At 45.5% G+C, this 20,361-nt stretch overlaps 1 protein-coding gene and 1 pseudogene across 2 annotated transcripts; both read left to right on the top strand.

The window, feature by feature from the left end:
- Positions 1–12,325: 12,325 nt before the first annotated feature.
- LOC109756991 (uncharacterized) lies at positions 12,326–16,577 on the top strand. 2 transcript variants are annotated; one of them, XM_040403380.3, is made up of 13 exons: positions 12,326–12,695; positions 12,791–12,888; positions 12,975–13,061; positions 13,136–13,283; positions 13,371–13,658; positions 13,868–14,010; positions 14,096–14,287; positions 14,370–14,460; positions 14,545–14,674; positions 15,247–15,354; positions 15,443–15,527; positions 15,781–15,857; positions 16,269–16,577. In XM_040403380.3, exons 1-12 carry the CDS (start codon positions 12,513–12,515, stop codon positions 15,815–15,817), a joined length of 1,590 nt encoding a protein of 529 aa, XP_040259314.1. In that variant the 5' UTR covers positions 12,326–12,512; the 3' UTR covers positions 15,818–15,857; positions 16,269–16,577. The 2 variants fall into 2 exon arrangements, with proteins under 2 accessions (XP_040259314.1, XP_020171409.1); XM_020315820.4 differs by having other exon boundaries at positions 12,327–12,695; positions 16,197–16,577.
- Positions 16,578–17,185: 608 nt separating this feature from the next.
- On the top strand, positions 17,186–19,293 carry LOC141042686 (uncharacterized; annotated as a pseudogene).
- The last annotated feature ends 1,068 nt before the right edge of the window (positions 19,294–20,361 follow it).

The raw sequence follows: 20,361 nt of genomic DNA, 5'->3' as shown, positions 1-20,361 counted from the left end.
TTTCCTCCCGCTAAGATCATCTCTCTTAGAAACGATATTATGAATTTTAAGCAACTTGATCATGAACATGTTGCACAAGCTTGGGAGAGGATGAAATTAATGATACGTAATTGCCCTACGCATGGTTTGAATTTGTGGATGATTATACAAAAAAATTATGCCGGATTGAATTTTGCTTCTAGAAATCTTTTAGATTTGGCCGCGGGAGGCACTTTTATGGAAATCACTTTAGGAGAAGCTACTAAACTCCTAGATAATATTATGGTTAATTATTCTCAATGGCACACTGAAAGATCTACTAATAAAAAGGTGCATGCGATAGAAGAAATTAATATTTTGAGTGGAAAGATGGATGAACTTACGAAATTATTTGCTACTAAGAGTGTTTCTTCTGATCCTAATGATATGGCTTTGTCTACTTTGATTGAGAATAATAATGAACCTATGGATGTGAATTTTGTTGGTAGGAATAATTTTGGTAACAACGCGTATAGAGGAAACTTTAATCCTAGGCCTTATCCTAGTAATTCCTCTAATAATTATGGTAATTCCTACAACAATTCTTATGGAAACTTTAATAAGATAAATTCTGAATTTGAGACTAGTGTTAAGGAATTTATGATTTCACAAAAGAATTTCAATGCTTTGCTTGAAGAAAAACTGCTTAAAGTTGATGAATTGGCTAGGAACGTTGATAGAATTTCTCTTGATGTTGATTCTTTAAAACTTAGACCTATTCCTCCTAAGCATGATATCAATGAGTCTCTCAAAGCCATGAGAATTTCCATTGATGAGTGCAAAGAAAGAACCGCTAGGATGCGTGCTAAGAAAGATTGCTTTGTGAAAGCGTGTTCTTCAAATCTCTATGAAAATAAAGATGAAGATCTAAAAGTTATTGATGTGTCCCCTATTAAATCTTTGTTTTGCAATATGAATCTTGATAATGATGGGACTGAATATGATCCATCTTTACCAAGAAGGCGTTCCAACAATTCAGAGTTTTTAGATCTTGATGCTAAAATTGATAAAAGTGGGATTGAAGAGATTAAAACATTAGATAATAATGAACCTACTATTTTGGATTTCAAGGAATTTAATTATGATAATTTCTCTTTAATAGATTGTATTTCTTTGTTGCAATCTGTGCTAAATTCTCCTCATGCTTATAGTCAAAATAAAGGAACATAACACCGGTATGACGGAAACTAGGGCGGCAAGAGTGGAACAAAACACCAGGCATACGGCCGAGCCTTCCACCCTTTACCAAGTATATAGATGCATTAATTAAATAAGAGATATTGTGATATCCCAACAAAGTTCATGATATCCATGTTCCAACATGGAACAACCTGCAACTGCACCTGCAACTGCAACGCTATAAGAGGGGCTGAGCAAAGCGGTAACATAGCCAAACAACGTTTTGCTAGGAAGGGTGTAAAAGGTTAGAGGCTATCATGGCAATCAGGGAGGCTTGATTAACAAGTGGTAGGTAGCGCGACATAGCGATAGCATCGAGACAACTAGCATAGCAATGATAGTAATGAGATCCAAGGTGACGGTCATCTTGCCTGAAATCCCGCTAGGAAGAAGAACGAGTCCATGAAGAAGATGATCCAACGTAGTCGAACGGATCCTCACAATCGCAACGTTACCGGAACTATCAAGAAGAAGCAATACCGGAAAGAAGCAAACAACATAGGTAAACAAACAAGCATAACATGACATGATGCACAACCAAGTATGATGCATGTCAAGATTAAATGTTGTTAACATGGCAAGAGGTGAAGCATATGCAAACTACCTATTTAGGCAAGTTTAAATGAGGCCGGAAACACAAACAACAATTCCGGAAAATCCTCATAAGCATATTTCGAATTTGGTACTGTTCTGCCCTATACACAATTTTAATGTTGTCAACCAGCAAAATAAAGTGCAGCAAGTTAATCTATGCATTTTTCTACCCCATTTACATATAAAGATTATTTACGGAGCTACGGTTATTTAGATATGAATTAAACCATTTTAGCAAGTCATTTATGCAAAATAATGCAAACAGCCATTTAAACATGGATGGAAGTTGCAGATTATGACAGTACAGGAAAAACTGAGCATTTTACATAAATAACATGTTTAGTTTGGACGCATGCATACTTAGCTATAGACAATATAAAACAGTGGCAATTCTGTAAATATGCAACACACTGGAAATTAAACAAAACCACAGGCAGAAAAAAAACATGCACAGGCCCGAAGCATGGGTGCCTGGGAATCAAACCCAGGACCTCCTGTTGTTGCTGCGCTGGGATGACCAGCCGAGCTGGCTTGGTGAAGTTGGCATGCTAGCGGCAAAGCATTCTAAGAGCAAACAAGGAGGCGGACACTGGACTCCATGGACGCACAGAAGTAGCCGGCGAGGATGGCGAGTGAAGCGGCGGCTGCTGCCGCAGCAGAGCAACGGCGAGCGTGCGGGGATGGTGTGGGTGCGCGCGTGCGGGTGTTGGCTCGGTTGGGCGAGGGTAGGAGTTGTGGCGAGGCATGGCCACAGCTACGGCCATGGATGTCCGGTGATGCTTGCCGGCGACGGGAGCAAGCAGCGGCTGCAGGTACAGCAGATCACCGGCAGGGGTGCGGAAACTGACGAGGTTGCATGTGAGCGAGCGGCAGCTTCTTGCCGGAGTCGTGTGCGTGCATGCGCTCGGGCACGAGCAGGAGCTCCACTCGGGGCAGAGATCTACGACGAACAAGAAGCTGGGCAGGCCCTGGTGCATGCGCGCGAGTTGCAGACAAGGCGCTGCGTGTGTGCTGAAGAAACAGAGGAAGCGTAGCAACCTTGCCGGTGACCAAAATGGCGGTGGAGGAACTATCAGGCATGCAAGCAACCGGCGACAGAGGAGACAATCAACGAGAAAAAGGTACAGGGAAGCGCGGCTGCTCATGTAGAGGGGCTCGAAGGAGTCGATCGAGCTCGGGGACGCGACGAATTTAGCCGGCGGCGAGGTAGACCCGAGGAAGAAGAAGGAGAGGTCGGTGACGAGAAGAGGCCTCCGGCTTGGCGTCCGTGAAGCAGAGAAGCAGGGGAAGAAGAGGTCGTCGGGGAGGTCGATCCGAGGCTCGTGAACGTGTGCGTGGACGAAGGAGACGACGTCGAGGAACAAGATCGCGGTGCCCTTGGGCCCTTCTGGCTCCTGGCCTTGCTTGAAGACGAAGAAGACGACGAGGAGGCCTTGCATACGACGGCGGAGCGCGCTCGGTGGTGCTCTCTCTTTCTCTGTTCCTTGAAGAAGAGGAAACAGAGGGGAAGGAAAAGGGTTGGCGGCGCGAGGAGGGAAGGGAGAAGTCTAAGGTTGCAGAGGGCTCGCGTGGTAGGTTTTGTAGGAGCAGGGGCTCCTGTTCCGGCCGTCAAATCGGTCGGAGTGCCGACGTGGACATGGTCGATGAGCTGCCATACAAGGGGAAGAACAAGAACATGAGGGGTCGGCGTTGGTGGGCTGCTTGAATGGGTAAGCCAGGTGGGCTGGATCGGCTGGGCTGCTAGGTTGCGAAACTACTGATCGCTGGGCTGCGCTGCTGCTCTTTTTCTATTTCTTCAAACAGAAATAAAAAAGCAAAAATCACAAAGGAATTGGAGAGGGTTGTGAGAGATATGAACATATCATTGGAGTCCAGAATTTGTGCAAAATTTGAATAAATTGCTTCAGGCATTTTTAAGGACAGAAAAATAATTCAAGTTTGAATTAAATTCAAACGTGAGCCATTTTTTAACCCAACCAAAACAACTCCTAAATAGATGAGATTTTACATAGGGGTTAAAGGCAAGGTGCAGGATTCATAGGAAAAAAAGGAACATTTTTCTGGACAGAGAAATGTCACATGAAAATAAGTGTAATAAAGAAGAAAGGAGAAGTTTGGATGGGATAGAAACTTGAGTGAACTTGACGAATGGTTGCTGGTATGTGCATGATGCATGAATGATGTGGAGATAAGAAGAAGAGGGGGGTTTCACACAAGAAGACTTAAACATGCAAACCAAGGCATGATGATCATGATGCAATGCAATAATAAATGACAAGAGACACATCCAAAACATGTAGCATATAACAAAATGGGATGAACATGGCAAACAAACAAAGATGGCACAGTATAATATAATAAAATATGAACATGATGCAAGAAGCAAAATATGGCAATGGCATTCCTCATGATCATGGCAACAACATAGGGAAAAGAAATAAGCCAAAACAATTATGACAATGCAACAAACACAAAAAAACACACGACAACAACTAAAAAAAGGAAGGCATCTGGAGTATCGGCCTCGGGGCGTTACAACGCGGCAGGGTAGTCATTTCCGATCTTCTTGGCTTTTTTGCCTTTGCGACGACTTTCCGTGTCCTGCTTCGCCTCATCATCATCATTAGCGTGAAGCTCCTCCCTGATGCCCATTGATTTCAAATCTACCCTTGCTTTCGGCCCATCTTTGGTCCTCTCTGGCATGTTGAGCAGGGTACCAAGCAGACTCTCGCACACGTTCTTCGTGATATGCATGACATCAAGGCTGTGAGGCAAACGGAGGATCTTCCAGTACGGCAAGTCCCGGAAAACAGACCTCGTTTTCCGTACCTTCAGCAGCGGCTCTAGCGCCTTTCGCTTCTTTCCCGGCTCTGGCGCCTTTTGCTTCTTTCCCGGCAGTGGGCAATCTTTCCAATTTTTCAACAGCTCGTCTATTTCCTCGCCGCTCCTCGTACGCGGGCGTCTTCGGGGTTCGGTTTCACCATCGAACAGATCCTTGAGTTTTCTCCATGAGTCATCGTCGTGAAGCCACCTTCGATGTCCCATGAACACGGTTTTCGAAGACCCGGGATCTCTATCTAGCTGGCGATACGTTGTGTCATCCATGCACCTGCCGCATCCAGAAAATCCGTGGACCACCTGCCCCGCGACATATCCGTAACCGAGATAGTCGTGCACCGTCGTGAGCAATGCGGCTCTCATAGGGAAATCTTCTTTCTCTGCAGCGTCCCACGTATTGGCTGGAGTTTTCCACAGCGTATCTAGCTCCTCTTTTAGCAGCCCCAGATACAGATTGATGTTGTTCCCTGGTTGTTTCGGCCCTTCAATTAACATACTCATGTGAATGTACTTCCTCTTCATGCACAACCAGGGGGAAGGTTGTACATCCACACAAACACAGGCCAGGTGCTATGTATGCTTCTATGGCTGCCAAACGGATTGACTCCATCGGTGCTCGCGCCCAGCACGATGTTCCTTGGATCGTCCCCAAATTCTGGGTGTTCGAAGTTCAACGCTTGCCACTGGCTCGCATCCTTAGGGTGACTCAGCATCTTGTCTTTTTTTATTTATCTCCGGATCATTTTCGTCATCTTCTCGCTTCTTCTCCTCCCTATCCGTGTGCCAACGCAGGAGCTTTGCTAGCTTAGGGTCCGCGAAATATCGCTGCAGACGAGGAGTGATCGGAAAGTACCACACCACTTTTCGAGGAGCTTTCTTCCTCTTCTTGTATCGAGTGACGCCACACACCGGACATATGGTAGACTCCGCGTGCTCGTCCTGATAAATGATGCAATTGTTCATGCACACATGGTATTTCACGTGCGGTAAATCCAGAGGACACACGATTTTCTTCGCCTCCTCGAAACTGGTCGGGCACTTGTTCCCCTTGGGAAGACGTTCGTACCAGAATGACATGTTCTCGTCGAAGGATGCGTCGGTCATTTTGTGTTTTACCTTCATCTCCAGAGCCATGAGCGTTACTTTCAGGCGGGTATCCTCGGGCCTGCATCCTTCATACAATGGAGTAACCGCGTCTATCTCCAGTTGATCCAGCTTGGCTTTCTCTCGGGCGGCAGCTCTTGCGTTATCCGTCTGCTTGAGAAGCAGCTCTTGAATATGAGGGTCCTGCACCCAGCCCATCGATGGTCCATCGTCGTCTGCTCCGGCATCTTCATCTTCATGATCATGCCCTTCGTCTTGACCTTCCTTATCATCATGTCCGGCATCTTCTACATGATGACTGTGTACTGCATCTACTTCGTGATCATGTCCTGGAGATTCTTCGTCTTCTCGCCCGCCCTCGCCGCGGTTGTCTTGCTGCCCTTCCTCATTTCTTGCCTGGCCCCCATGGACGACTTCATAGTCATCTTCATCACCTTGCCACCAATAGCCATCCATGAAACCACGCAAGAGCAGGTGGTCTCGCACCTGTACGGAATCCGGGTCCATAAGGCTCTTCAGCTTGCATCTTCGACACGGACATCTTATCTCCGTCTCGTTCTTTTGAAGCACCTCGGCCTTCGCGGAGCTCAAAAACCTATTCACGATGCCTTCGGTCATCGTGCGGACCATGGTCGCCTGCGGGGTAGAGCAAAACGATATTTTAGAACAAAAAAAATTTGGCATGACTTTGCCTAAAAATAGGACCAAAAAGAATGCATAGTGCCAAATTCTCGCCGAAACGGAAATGAATCAACATTCCGGCAAAATATTGGCAACTATCGCATTTCAAATACCGGTACCTGCAAACACAAACATACATAGATCTAGGCCATAAAAAGTGCATGTGCACGTTGTTGGAGGGAGACAAAAGTAGATCTACAGCATAAAGAAAGCTTTCCCCTTACTTACCTATCAAAAAAAGGAAATTTAACCACTTAATTTGGGTGAATCTATGGTGCAAATGAGGTGAGGAGGAGGAGGAAGCCGAGACAAGCTTGGAGGAGGAGGTGGAGAGAATGAAGTGGGGAAAGTGAGTGTGGTAGGTGGTTGTCCAAAATATCTAGCTGCTCTCAGGTTACCAATGGCGCACCGCCTAACAATGCGCCATTAGTAACCCTGGTTACTAATGGCGCACCTGTTACGTGGTGCGCCATTACTAGTTTTGCAAAAAAATTTAAAAAAATTGTTAGTAGTGTCGCGCCGTGGTTGTGGTGCGCCATTACTAGTTTGAACTAGTAATGGCGCACTATACCCTGGTGCGCCATTACTAGTTTTGAAAAAAGCAAAAAAATAATTGTTAGTAGTGGCGCACAGAGTGTGTGGTGCGCCATTACTAGTTAAAACTAGTAATGGCGCATTATGCTCTGGTGCGCCATTACTAGTTTTGGAAAAAAAATTGTTAGTAGTGGCGCACCGTGGGTGTGGTGCGCCATTAGTGATATGGACACTAATGGCGTACCTACACATGGTGCGCCACTGCTATATAGCAGTGGCGCACCACATATGTGGTGCGCCATTAATGTCCATATTAGCTATAGCCCTTTTCCTAGTAGTGAGAGGATCGCCGGATAGGATTATGCTATGCGATGCTACTTGGTGAACTTACCATCTACTCTCTTCTACATGCTGCAAGATGGAGGCTGCCAGAAGCGTAGTCTTCGACAGGACTAGCTATCCCCCTCTTATTCTGGCATTCTGCAGTTCAGTCCATCGATATTGCCCCTTTACACAGATACCCATGCATATGTAGTGTAGATCCTTGCTTGCGAGTACTTTGGATGAGTACTCACGGTTGCTTTGCTCCCCCTTTTTCCGTTTTCCTTTCTTCCTGGTTGTCGCAACCAGATGCTGGAGCCCAGGAGCCAAACACCACCGTCGACGACGACTCCTACTACACCGGAGGTGCCTACTACTACGTGCAGGCCCTTAATGACGACCAGGAGTAGTTTAGGAGGATCCCAGGCAGGAGGCCTGTGACTCTTTCGATCTGTATCCCAGTTTGTGCCTTCTTAAGGCAAACTTGTTTAACCTATGTCTGTACTCAGATATTGTTGCTTCCGCTGACTCGTCTATGATCGAGCACTTGTATTCGAGCCCTCGAGGCCCCTGGCTTGTATTATGATGCTTGTATGACTTATTTTATTTTTAGAGTTGTGTTGTGATATCTTCCCGTGAGTCCCTGATCTTGATCGTATATGTTTGGTGTATGATTAGTGTACGATTGAATCGGGGGCGTCACAGCAAAAGTCCGCTCGCTTGCGCTTGCCTCGGCCTGGCTCGCAAGAAACTGCCAATCTGAGTGTTTTCTGGGAGCCAAGCCCAGAGGTGCTTTAAGTTTCGTGCTATGCATGCCCAACAGTGTATGCAACCAACCAAACAGCCCATTTCCTTCGCGCGCGGGCCTAGTTGGGCCTCATGCAGGCAACCAAACACGCCCCTTGTGAATTGAACGTACATGCATCTGCATCTTCCATCTTCAAGTGCCCTCTCTTGATGACTCTCTCACCTCCTTCGTTCCTGAGTATAAGAAAAATGAATAATGAGCGTAGCATCATATTCTTGTAGTTAAATCACGGGTACAAAAAAATAAAAGTACCCGGTTTTCAATTTGCCGTGTAATTTTTTAGACGTTTTTATGATAGCTATGTCCACATCATGAATATAAGCACATAAATAACAAACGGAGTCATAATGTTTAAAAGCTGAAGCATCAATAGATTAGCCTTTAAGTTATATGTTGTCTTATCAATAAATGATGTCATTTTAGTTTCATCTACTTGTGAAAAAAGATCCAGTAGGGTACCCGCTGATCGGTTGGACCGGCGTGAATGAGCTCAACCATGACCAACGAGCAACAAAGATGATGGTGTCCGGGCTTGTTGCATGCTACTTAGGCCTTGTATAATGCAAGGTACTTAGGGGAGGTGCTTGGAGAAATAAATTAGGTTTTCCTTAAACACCAGTGTTTACTACCTTCGTCCGGGTTTAAACGATGCTTCAGCTAGATCATCAATACCAAGACGTGTCATACCCGAGATGGACGTAGTATTTATACTCGGTAGACGCCTGATTAGACGTCTCTTCTATAAAAATAAGCACTGATATTTCAGAAAAATCTGTTTTATTTTTCTAAGCATTTAGTATTGTACAAGGCTTTACATGGTCACTCAAAGCATATGCCCTCCGATGGAGTGCATCCAGTTCAGGTCCAACAGTTTCCTTGGAAGTAGAAGAAGGGTGCTGACGGTGGTTGCATGATGGAATGTTGATCCGGTCTGTTGTTTGAGCCAATTACTTGGCACTTTTCCTGCACTTCCCATAATCGGCCGTTACGGTCATTGTCCTCCAAGGTTAGTCTTTAGAAAAGAATTTTTCTTACATTGCTACATTATGTACTCACATAGATGCAATTGTTGTTGTTTACATGTCCACTATTTGTGTCACATGCTTGAGCTTGGGTTGCACGCATGGACCTACTAAATAGTCATAAATTCCAATGCTTTGCATTAGTTCAATCAACCATATTATATATTGTAAACGTGAATTTTCTTGGCTCCCGTAACAACACAGGGCATTGTCTTAATGTTAATAATAATAAGAAGAAAAATCTATTTCAATGGTTTTCCTACGCTTTTGGACGAAACCAAGCCTCATGCTATTTCGAAGGGAGACCTGCAAAACACCACTATATGTTTGGTCGGACACATTTGTTCACTCTTACAATCCATAGGATCCGTATTAATCCGCGAAGCGGTTCGGTTTTCCGACAAAGTGGAGACAAACATGGGGGAGATATACCGGAGTCCGGATATCCACTTAACCAACCAAAAACCTTCGTGTGGTTCTCATCTCTTGTCTCTCTCTTCACATGCATGGTCCCCCTGTTCTCTTTGTCCTCTCAATCGGACACCACACCACAAATAACCCACCACATGCGTTGGATGTCTCACTCAGATATCATGTCCGCGGACCATGTCCGAATAAAAAAACGAACATATACCGAAGATATTTGCGGGTGGGTGCTAGAGATGCCCTTAGGCTGGTCATAGTGGAGAGTAACTTATACTAGTGTCATGCATATGACACTAGTCTAAGTTACTATCTCCATAGTGCAAAGTGACAAAGTAGTACTCCCTCCATCTAGGTGTGTAAGTCACCTTACGAAAACCAAATAATCCCAAAACACTTAGGCACGGTACATTAACTCCCTCCTCGTTTCTTGTTTTGTGACATATCAACCAATAAGAGATGTGGGCCGTGCATGCTTTCAATGACTTGAGACTACCAAACAAGACATGCAATGGCTAGTTTATTACATGCAATGCTATTAATTAGCAAATTGACATTAAGTTTTCTCGTTTTCCTCTCCGCCTTGGTCGCTGTGCACAACGTAAGATGACTTACACACCTATACGGAGGGAGTAGTGTCATAGATAACTTCATTAATTAGCTTGTAAACTCATCCTTTCTTGGGAAGCGCTATGTTACAGTAACATATTATGTTACTACTCTAAACACCTCCCTCCTCATTAACTACATGCCACATAAGTAAAAATTTCTTGAAATGCGCTATGTTACTACCTAAGTTACTCCTACTATGACTAGCCTTATAATACCACCTGGAGTCATACAACTTGCACTTGATGTTCAGTTTAGTGCTAGAACTTTGGAAATACGGATTTGTGGTCATCTAACTTGACATCACGTGCAAATACGGTCGCAAAAACCGTATGCAGATGTATAAGGGTGTATGGCCCCACCAGTCAGTGAGCCAGGGCGCTCCGTCGACTCATTTTTGCAAAAAAGCACCCTCGCATTTATTTTTTGCGGGGAAACTGGCCACTGCAACGCATTTTTACACCAGACCACCTCGCTTATTTTTTTCTTTGTAGAAAAAGCTGACCATTGTACTGCAAATAGGTACAAAAATTCACACAAAATTTGGGGACACTGGGTCTCAAACCTGCGGCCCACGTTTACTACAGAAGCCAATCTAGCCAACACACCCTTGACGTACGAATGTTTGGTAAGATAGCAAACCAACATGTACTCATGGTGGAGCTTAGATATGATTTTTTTAAAGGAAGACAGGTCTCAAGCACCAAACGGACGTATACATTTTTTGTTGTTGAGATTTTGACTGACGTCTACATGTACTGAGCACGGACGCATGTGGAGTTTAAATGAGCTGGAGATACTGCGGCCCATTTTGCACGTGTTATTTTTCTCAAGATATTTGTAAAACATAATTAATAAATTTATGTTATAAAAGTATTATACATACAAACAATCATTAGTAAATATTTTTTTAAATATAAGCCTGTGTATTATATAAAACATATTTAGTTAATACCGATGCTGACTTTTTTATTTAATAAATATGTTTAAGGAATAAAAAATATACAATCATGGCTTATATTTAAATTATGCAAAATAATGAATTCAATCATTTACTAAATATTACCAAATATTCACTTGTGTATAATTTTTACACATGACTTATATTAAAAATATATAATTGAAATATTAGACACGATTGAATATTCATATAAACAGTTTAGATTTTAAATTACGAATATTTTTTGTTATACAAACGTTGAATTATACAAATGTGTATATAGTGAGTGAAATGTTTGTATAACTAAAATAATATTTTTAATTGTAATTTTGGGAAAAAATATTTTTAATTGCAATTTTGGAAAAAAAATATTAATTTAAATGATACAAACATTTTTACAATTCATACATAATTGTTTTTAAATAATGCATCAACAAATTTTAAAGTAGGTTATTTCCTTTGTATGTAATATTTATAACATGCGTATATTTGGACATTATTTTTATTGCTGAATTATAATTTACATATCATCTAGTACAAGTTTCTAGTACAGTAAGACTAGTTATTCATTGTAGATGTGTACACGTGCAGGTTGCAGTGGCTAGAATGTCTTGTGTGCTACTCTTTGTTTGTGGGTTAGAGAGCTGGCGGCCACACTTTTTCCTGTAGAAAGAATAAATGTGATTTAAGCTCCACGTTTAATACATCTAGTTTTGCTCTCCACACATGAGATGGGAACATGACGGCTAGATTGGTTAGAGTGGCTTGTGTAGTGATCGTTGGTTGGGGTTCGAGAACAGGCGCCCGTATTTTTTGTTTTAGTTTTCGTACCTTTATACAGTACAATGGTTAGCTTTTCTACAAACAAAATAAGCGAGAGAGTTTTGTGTAAAATGTGTTACAGTAGTCGGCTTTTTCCACAAATAAAAAAATACGGGGGTGTTTTGTGCAAAAATGAGTAGACTGAGCGCCATCACTGACTGACAGGTGGGGCCATACATCATGATACGTCCCCATACGTGTTTTGTGACCGTATTTGCACGTGATGTCAAATTAGGTGACCACAAATCCGTATTTTTAAAGTTCTAACACAAAATTAAACATCAAACGCAAGTTGTATGACTCCCGATGATATTACCTCAAAAAACTATAAACCCCACTCCGGTACAGACTAGAGACTGGGCAACGGCGAGAAGCGAAATTTCAAAATTTGCGTGGCAACACACTGGCGGGGCGGCATCCCACTTCCCCTCCCACCACCACGCCCATCCCGCTTCTCGTCTCTTCGGGTTCGGGGCGCGGCGGATTGATTGATTGATTGCTGACCCTTCCGCCCCCAAAAATTTACCACTCACAATCCAACACCTTCCTTCTCTCAGCCCCCTGAGCTTCCGCATTCCAATCCGCCTCTTCCCCCCTTTCCTCGACCGCGTCCGTCTCCATGGGGAGGAAGAAGGGCGCCGGCGGCGGCCCCAAGAGCGTGGCCGTGCCGGCGGCGCAGACGGAGGCGGAGGTCGAGAAGGAGGCCAAGAAAGCGGCTCCGAGGAAGCGCAACCCGTGCCCCGGAATCCGCGCCGTCGGCGGCCGGATCTACGACCCGGAGAACGGCAAGACCTGCCACCAGGTGAGCGCCGTTCTGGATCTGCAATCGTCCCGCGGGTCACTCTGTTGGGGGCTGGATTTGGTTGGCTGATTGGTTTTCCCGTTGTGCGCTCGCAGTGCCGTCAGAAAACAACGGACTTTGCGGTGGCCTGCAAGCAGCCCGGGGAGAAGGGGCCCTGCTCAACCCACTTCTGCCACACGTGCCTGTTCAACAGGTAAAATCTATGGATTTCTTCACGGGTTCAATCGATCATCGTCCCCGTCTTGGTCCGATCTGGTTTTCCTTCTTTGGCTTGTTTAGGTACGGCGAGAACGCGAAGCAGGCGGCCAGGAAGGCGCGCTGGGCCTGCCCCAAATGCAGGGGCATCTGCAACTGCAGCTTCTGCAGGTTACACCCAGCTTCAATCGATCTCCAGCTTCTAGTAGAGTAGGAGTGTTTCTTAGCTTGGTTTTCTCTGACAGAAAGAAGAGAGGGGAGACGCCGACGGGGATACTGGCCCATGCCGCCAAGGCGACAGGGCACTCATCCGTCCATGAGCTGCTGAAACAGGGCTCGGACATGGTGGCCGCTGCACAGACGCTGACCTCGCTCCCCGCGAAGATCAAGAAGGTACATTTCTTTGCTTGGTGAATCTCTGTTGTCCAATGTAATTGTTGTTCATTATTGCTGATTCCGTTTTGCTGGCTCCTCTACAAGGAACAAAAGGAGGGAAACAGAAAGAGGGCCCTGGAGACAGATGATGATGCCGATGGATCAGTGGTTGATGGGGATGAGAATGTGGGGACTGATCTCAATGCATTTCCTTCATCTCCTGCCAACAAGAAGCTGAAGAAGGGCACATCTGATGAGAGCACTGACCTGCTCAAGACCAAGCTTGAGCTACCCAGAGGTACTCTGGTCACTAATGTTGTAGGGGCCAAGCTGGAGGCCGACGATGTTGGGTCTGCAATTCAGTTTTATGAATTCTGCCGCACATTTGCTGAGGTACTCATGGCAACCAAGTAATAAGGATAATCTTTCAGCTTTTACTTTCTTGATACTATGTTGTTTGTATCGCATTACTTCTTGCCGTTTGTCTTCAAAAAATGGGTTCTTGTTTCCATGGTTCCACATGTTTTATCTGTCATCTTGTGTCTGCTGGAATATAATTTGCTATGTAAATGGAATGATGTAGAAAATGATTTTTTGCTCAGGTGTTTCAAATAAAGAAGGGACAGCCTGAAAAAGTTCTTCAAGTCATAACTGGAGGAAGCCGTAAAGGGCGAGTGGTGCCTGCAGTTGTTGCTGATCTTCACATTAGTTTGTTGTCTCTCATCCAAGAAGACAGAGGAGAGAAGTACGTCCATTCTGAATCGATGTTTCTTTGTAGTTTTGTTTAAATCTGATTATTGAATTACTAAGTGAGGTTATTTTGTTCATAGCCCTTTGGACTATTCAAGAGATGGGGATGCTTGGATAACTGAGACTGGCAAATATATTAGTGAATCCACAGTTATCTCAAAGGAACTACCTCTTGATTGTTTAAACCAAGGTGTATCAGGATATAAAAAGTTGAGCCCTTCTTTAAAGCTCCATGTGCTGAATTTTCTGTGTGATGAGACCCTTTCTACTGGGTAAGTACCGCCTACTGTATTTTCTGTTGTAGTTCACTTGGCTATTTTAGTCCTATATTAATTATATTTTGATTTTGTTCAGAACATTAAGGGGCTTGATTGTCAAACAAGATGAAGGTGCCACTGAGAGAAAGGTTGCTGCAAGAGAAAAAATCCGTGCTGCGAAGGAAAAGGTCGAGAGCTCAGGCAACCACTTTTCTTTTTGTCCACTCACTTAGTTTTGCAGTACTAAACAACAGTTTTCTCTGGTTTTACAGGAAAAAGAGCTTAAAGAAAGACTAAAGAATGAGATGGATAAATCAATGTTTCTGAGAAAAGGAGAAGAAATTAAGAGTCTCATTTCTCAAATTAAGGAGTTAAATGAAGACAAGGAGGCAGCAGTAGATGGTCTGAACATTATGAATTGATATATCCACATCTTTTCGTATTATATTTGTTTTAGATATCTGCATTTCATTAGCTCTCCATATGCTTGATGTTTTGCAGATTTATTAAATAAGTATTATCTTTTTGTACTGTACTTGGTTGTGCAGTTTTGTCAAATGTATCTTTCTGCACCTCTCTTTCAAGCTTTAGTTTGAATTTGTATTCGACAAATTACAAATGTTGCCTATTCATTTATACTCCTTTATGCACGGTATTCAATTTCTGTTTTGTTAATTCAGTGTTAAACCTGCATTATTCATGGCAATATTTTTCTAAAGCTCAACAGAATGAAAAACATGTATGCAGTTCCCAAGCCTCTTAGTTGCATGTATCCATGTGTCTTTTTCTGAATGTGAAGTAACTAAAGAACATGCTTAGCCTCTTAGGCTCCATTTCCAACATAACTCTTCTCAGCATGGTGTGAAGTTATATCCCCTACACTGTTTCCTTATCTTATTCTGTAATGTGTTAAGGCGCTGAGCTAGCTGTGCGGTACTAATTGCCTTCTATTACCTCAACTGTGGCGATATTAGATGAGAAGCTGGGAGATCTACTTAGGACAAAGCCTGTCAGGAAAGACAAAGGGGTTGCATACTGGAAGTTTGATGGTTATTACAAGAAGACCTCAATAATGCGCCAAGGTTCGTCTGAAGTTATTATGCAATAAGCTTTCATGTTACTTGTGTATATTTATGCAGTTAGTGACTACTAATATCATGTTTGTATCAGAGTTTGACACAACAGGGAACAATGACAAGTGGTTTATGTTCACCGAGGAAGAAGAAAAAGTAATTGGAGATCATTTGGCCCCAAGGTAAGGAGTTTATCATATAGTATTTAGATGTTATTTCCTTTATGAAGATAGTATATTTGGTGTTTAAGTACTAGCAGGTCACCAACGCTTTAGATCCGCTAGCAATTTTTGATTGTTGTACAGTGCTATCATGATTTGGCAACTTGGCTAACAATATAACTAATGCATGATCCTTAGTTCTCCTGATCTCCATGCACTAGCATGTTTACCTGTTGACATCTAACTTGGGTTCTGTTGTAACTGGTTAATGTAGGTCCCTACTTCAGTGCAAGAGTCATACCAAGGCATGATGACCTACTGATCTCGAACTTTTGTTTCAGCGGTTTGAAGGTATTTATTTAATCCTTTTGCTGCTCATTTTTCCCAGATCCAACGGCATACCATATTCGTATACAACTGATACTGAAATGTGTTATGTACCATCATCAGAGCAATATTGTAGAAGCTGGGTATATGTGAACACAATTTTGAAAACTTAGAGAAAAATTATGGAAAAAACCCCGGTGTAAGTAGATGGTTGATAGAAGTTACCCTTGTAAAGTTTTACCCAGTAAATACATGCAAGGATTTTCTTGTGATTTTTCATATGTTGCAACTTAAGATTGTGATCTTTGGTAAAGTTTTGAAAAAATGGCTAATGGCCCATCGTTGAATGTTTTGTGTTGGCAGGTGAGGTGGTGGTATGCTAGCGACCTGGCTTTGCGGGGGATCCAAGTTGCTGGCTGACAATTTTTTGCGTAGGGAAGTTACACAATGGCGGAAGAAGCAACAACTACCTGAAGATGCAGTCACAACATTCAAATCCTAGGATTATGTTTTGTCCAGATGGAAACTTGGGAGGTTTTTGTGAACCATGGACAAAATATGGTTTGAATGTTGCGAACTAACTCGGGCAGTCTGAATGTTGTCACATGGTCGCTTATCCTGGTCGTATAACCAATCGTTCTGTAGCTTGCATATAGCAGCGACTTAACTGTATCCCAAGCGATGGCTGTGTCCATCTAGCATGGCTATGATTCTCCCACTTAAGTTGCTTGACTTTACTCTTCACCTACTTGTGTTGCTGGTTCGTACTGCGGCGATGCAGTTTCAGACCCATCTGGAAACGCCGATCGCCTTCTTCCACAGTTTGTGATTGTTTGCAGTTGGTCTGGTGATGACTTGTGAGACGTACTATGTGAGTTTGTCTGGAGGGCGTCATGGATGGATGCAGGGATGTAGTATGTTTAACTGTATCTTGTGGACCATCTGATTCAAACTCAACAAAGTGATAAAATGTGGACAACTTGCTACTTGAACACTAACCAGTACAATCCCTCACAACTGCTTAGGGAAGCCCTGCTTTGCAAGTAGTACCTAGTAACTTGTCAAACCAGAATCTTAGATGCAGATGCCACCAGTAATCAGAGTAACTCTAGCAGATTCTTTGAAAAACCAAGCCTTTAAAACCATATTATAGCTTCCTTTTATAAAATTTTATAGACCTTAGAGGTTGTGTGCAAAGTTAGGCCAACTCCACCGCGCGACCCCATCCTATCCGGCCCCGTCCGTTTGGGGTAAAAGGGACAAACCAGACGGCCCAACGCGGCAAACGGACATTTGTCCGTTTTGTGTCCGCTTTCGACCCATCCCCGGCCCAAGTTTGCGTCGATTTTGGGATGAAACGGACAGCGCGCGGACGGGCGGGACGCGCGCGCTTGTCCTCCCCTGGCCCGCCTGTCGGTGGCACAAAGCAAAAAACCCCGCCCGCCCATTTGGCGCCATTTCCCCCAAACCCTCCCACGTCCCTCCCGCCGCCCCCTCCCTCCCCCGTCCATGACCGACGCCCAGCCGAATTCCGGCGGCCTGGCCGTCGACCCACCCGGAAAGGTGAAGAAGAAGGCGGCCAAGGCGCCAAGGAAGCCGCGGTCGGAGTGCACGCCGGAGGAGATCGCCAAGTTAGACAAGGAATCGGCGAAGAGGAGGGACCGGAGAGCGGTCGTCAAGGTCAATGCCGCCGCGGCCAAGTTTGCCGCTGAGCGCGATGCGATGGAGGCCGCGCGGCGCAAGGCCGCGGTCGACGAGAAGGAGGACATCGTCAACAAAGCGCACGTCCTCCTCATGCTCGGCATGTGCTGTCCGGCCGGTTTCCCTGCAGCGGCCGTCGGCCCGGCGAGCACTGGCTCGTCGGTCGCCTGTCCTCCGCACTGCCAGTCGTCGACGTCGCGGACCACGCCCATGTCGCCCGGCTTTCCCTCGCCAAGGCACGATGGCCAGACCTGTTTTTCGGGGTCGCCGGACGTTGTCATGATCGCGCCGTCCACACTGCGCCCCTCGGCCGTCATCGACCTCAGCGTCACGCCTAGGTCCAGCAGCGGCGGCTGGCCGTCGGTCGAGATGCAAAGAAAGCAAGCACGGGCACCGTTCACGGGCACCATGCCGTCCCCCCGCGTCTTGTTCGACGGAATGCCAACACCAATGCCACCGGTCGACGACCCCTTCTACAACCAGTTCATGGAGGATGTGATCTACGAGGGTGGGCAGGACCGTGCCTACGACCAAGACGAGACCCAAAGTCAGGATGGCCGCGCCCAGTACGTTCCCGATGAAGAGGCCGACGACCATGCTGACTACGACCATGGTGACTCGTGACATGAAGACGATGATATGTATTGCGAAGGTGATGGCGATGAAGAAGAAAGCAATGACATGGATATTGGTGGCGAGCCATTGTTCATCGACGAGCTCACCCAAAGAGCGGAAGCACAAAAGAGGAGGAAGAGCATTCGCACGAGTTCATATACACAAGATGAGGACACGTTGATTTGCCAAAGTTGGATGGAGATTAGCCAAGATCCGAGGACGGGCGCGCAACAAAAGGGCCTTATTTTTTGGACGAGAGTCCACAAAACTTTCCATGAAAGGAGGATCTTTGAGCCCTACCAAATTAGAAGCAACCGTGGCATCACCTCGATTCAAAAGAGGTGGTTGTTCATCCAACAAGAGTGCAACAAGTATTGCGCCGCACTTGAGAGCGTTGAAGCACGACCTGTGAGCGGTCTCGGCGTTGGGGACATGGTATGCTCTCCTTATCCTAGTCCTTTCCTTGCTACGGCCTTATGAGACTTCGGCCTTGGATATGTTTGCATGTTCAATTGTTGTTGATCATGTGGTGTAGGAATTTCAATCTTTGGAAGCATTCAAGGCCCGGCACAACGACAAGCCATTCACTCTTACGCATTGTTGGAAGATCATCAACAATTGCCCCAAGTTCAAGGATCAATACCGTGAACTTCAAAGAAAGAGAGGCAAGAAGACAACCAAGTTCGCCGGAGGTGGAGATGGCGAGGCGTTGAAGAGGCCGAGGGGCAAGACCAACTCCAAGGTGGACGACATACGTGATGCCTCATCCATGGCCTTGCATGACACTTTGCATGGCATGATGTCTCAAAAGGATATGAGGGACGAGAAGAAGCGGCAAAGCAAGGACGAGCAAATGAAGCAATACCTAGAGCTTCAAACGAAGAAGCTTGAGATGGAGGAGGCGGCCAAGAGGAGGAAGATCGACATGGAGGAGACATCCCGGCAAAGGCAGCTCGACATCGAGGCCGCCAATGTCAAGGCCAGGCAGAGGCAGCTCGACATCGAGGCCACCGATGCCGCAACCAAAGCAAAGGAGGTGGCCCTTGCGATCATGAGCGTGGACTTGACCAAGATGAGCGAGAAGACGAGGGCCTGGTTCGAGGCCAGGCAGAAGGAGATGCTCGACGCCGACGGCCTGAACTAGGTCGTCCGATCGGCCGTGGCCGTTCTTTTTGGAGGCTGGCATGGGTGCCGCCCGCCCGCTGGGCCGTTGGCTGTGTGCCGGCGAGAAAAACATTCATTTTGGAGGCCGGTTGTGTTGCCGGCCGCTGGCCGTGTTGCCGGCGAGGACAACTATTCATTTTGGAGGCTGGCTGTGTTGCCGGCCGCTGGCTGTGTTGCCGGCGGTGGACGTGTAGGCCGCTGGCTCTGTTGCCGGCGATGGACGCGTAGGCCGCCGGCTGTGTTGTTGGCATGAACTAGGGCCGCTGGCCTGATGAACTAGGGCTTGTCATTTGAAACGTTGCTCTCTTTTTAAAATGGAGGCGGACAAGATGGGGCAAACGGATGCGGCCACTGCATCCCAGAACACGCCCGGATATAACCCCAATACCCTACCCAAACGGACAGAATCCGAACAAAACGGACGTTTGTTTGGGGTGGCGTAGTGGAGTTGGCCTTAAAAACTCTAAAACAGAACCTTTGTAATTTGGGATCTGTTGGATATCATTGGCTAACACACAAACTTGTAGCCGCACGATACTTACGACATGCTTTTGTTTGGATCCCAGCGTATAAAACCTAAACGCCTTGGATACTAGGCGCAGCTCTCTCTCCGGAGAGTAGACCTGTGCATGGACAGCCCGGTCGGAGGCTGGGCTCAGGCTCCTTTTTTTGGCCCGAAGCCTGACCCGAAAGCTTGAAAAAAGCTCAAAATGATCATAAATGTATATTTTATTTAAAATATAGGTATATTTCTATTATTTTAATACCATAAGTATTATTATTTTTATTGAAAAATATAACTTTCCATGTGTTTCGGGCCAGGCCAGGCTTGGGCTTGGGATTTTTGCTTCGGGCTATGAGAAGCTGACCCAAACGAAGCCCGGCCCGGTGAGTGATCAGGTCTACCGAACAGTAGGGCAAATCCTAAACGGCGCCCGCTGCGCCCGTTTTAGTTCTTTTCATTAACGCGCGCATACCCCCGCAGCGGATTGGGCTCGGCCCGTCTACGTTCTGTTTTCTGCTTTCATCCCGCAAAAAAGCACGAGCG

This window comes from Aegilops tauschii, chromosome 3 (genome assembly GCF_002575655.3).
Source record: "Aegilops tauschii subsp. strangulata cultivar AL8/78 chromosome 3, Aet v6.0, whole genome shotgun sequence".
NCBI lineage: Eukaryota > Viridiplantae > Streptophyta > Magnoliopsida > Poales > Poaceae > Aegilops > Aegilops tauschii.
Note: the sequence above shows the minus strand (reverse complement) of the source record. Positions and strands in the feature narration are given on the sequence as shown.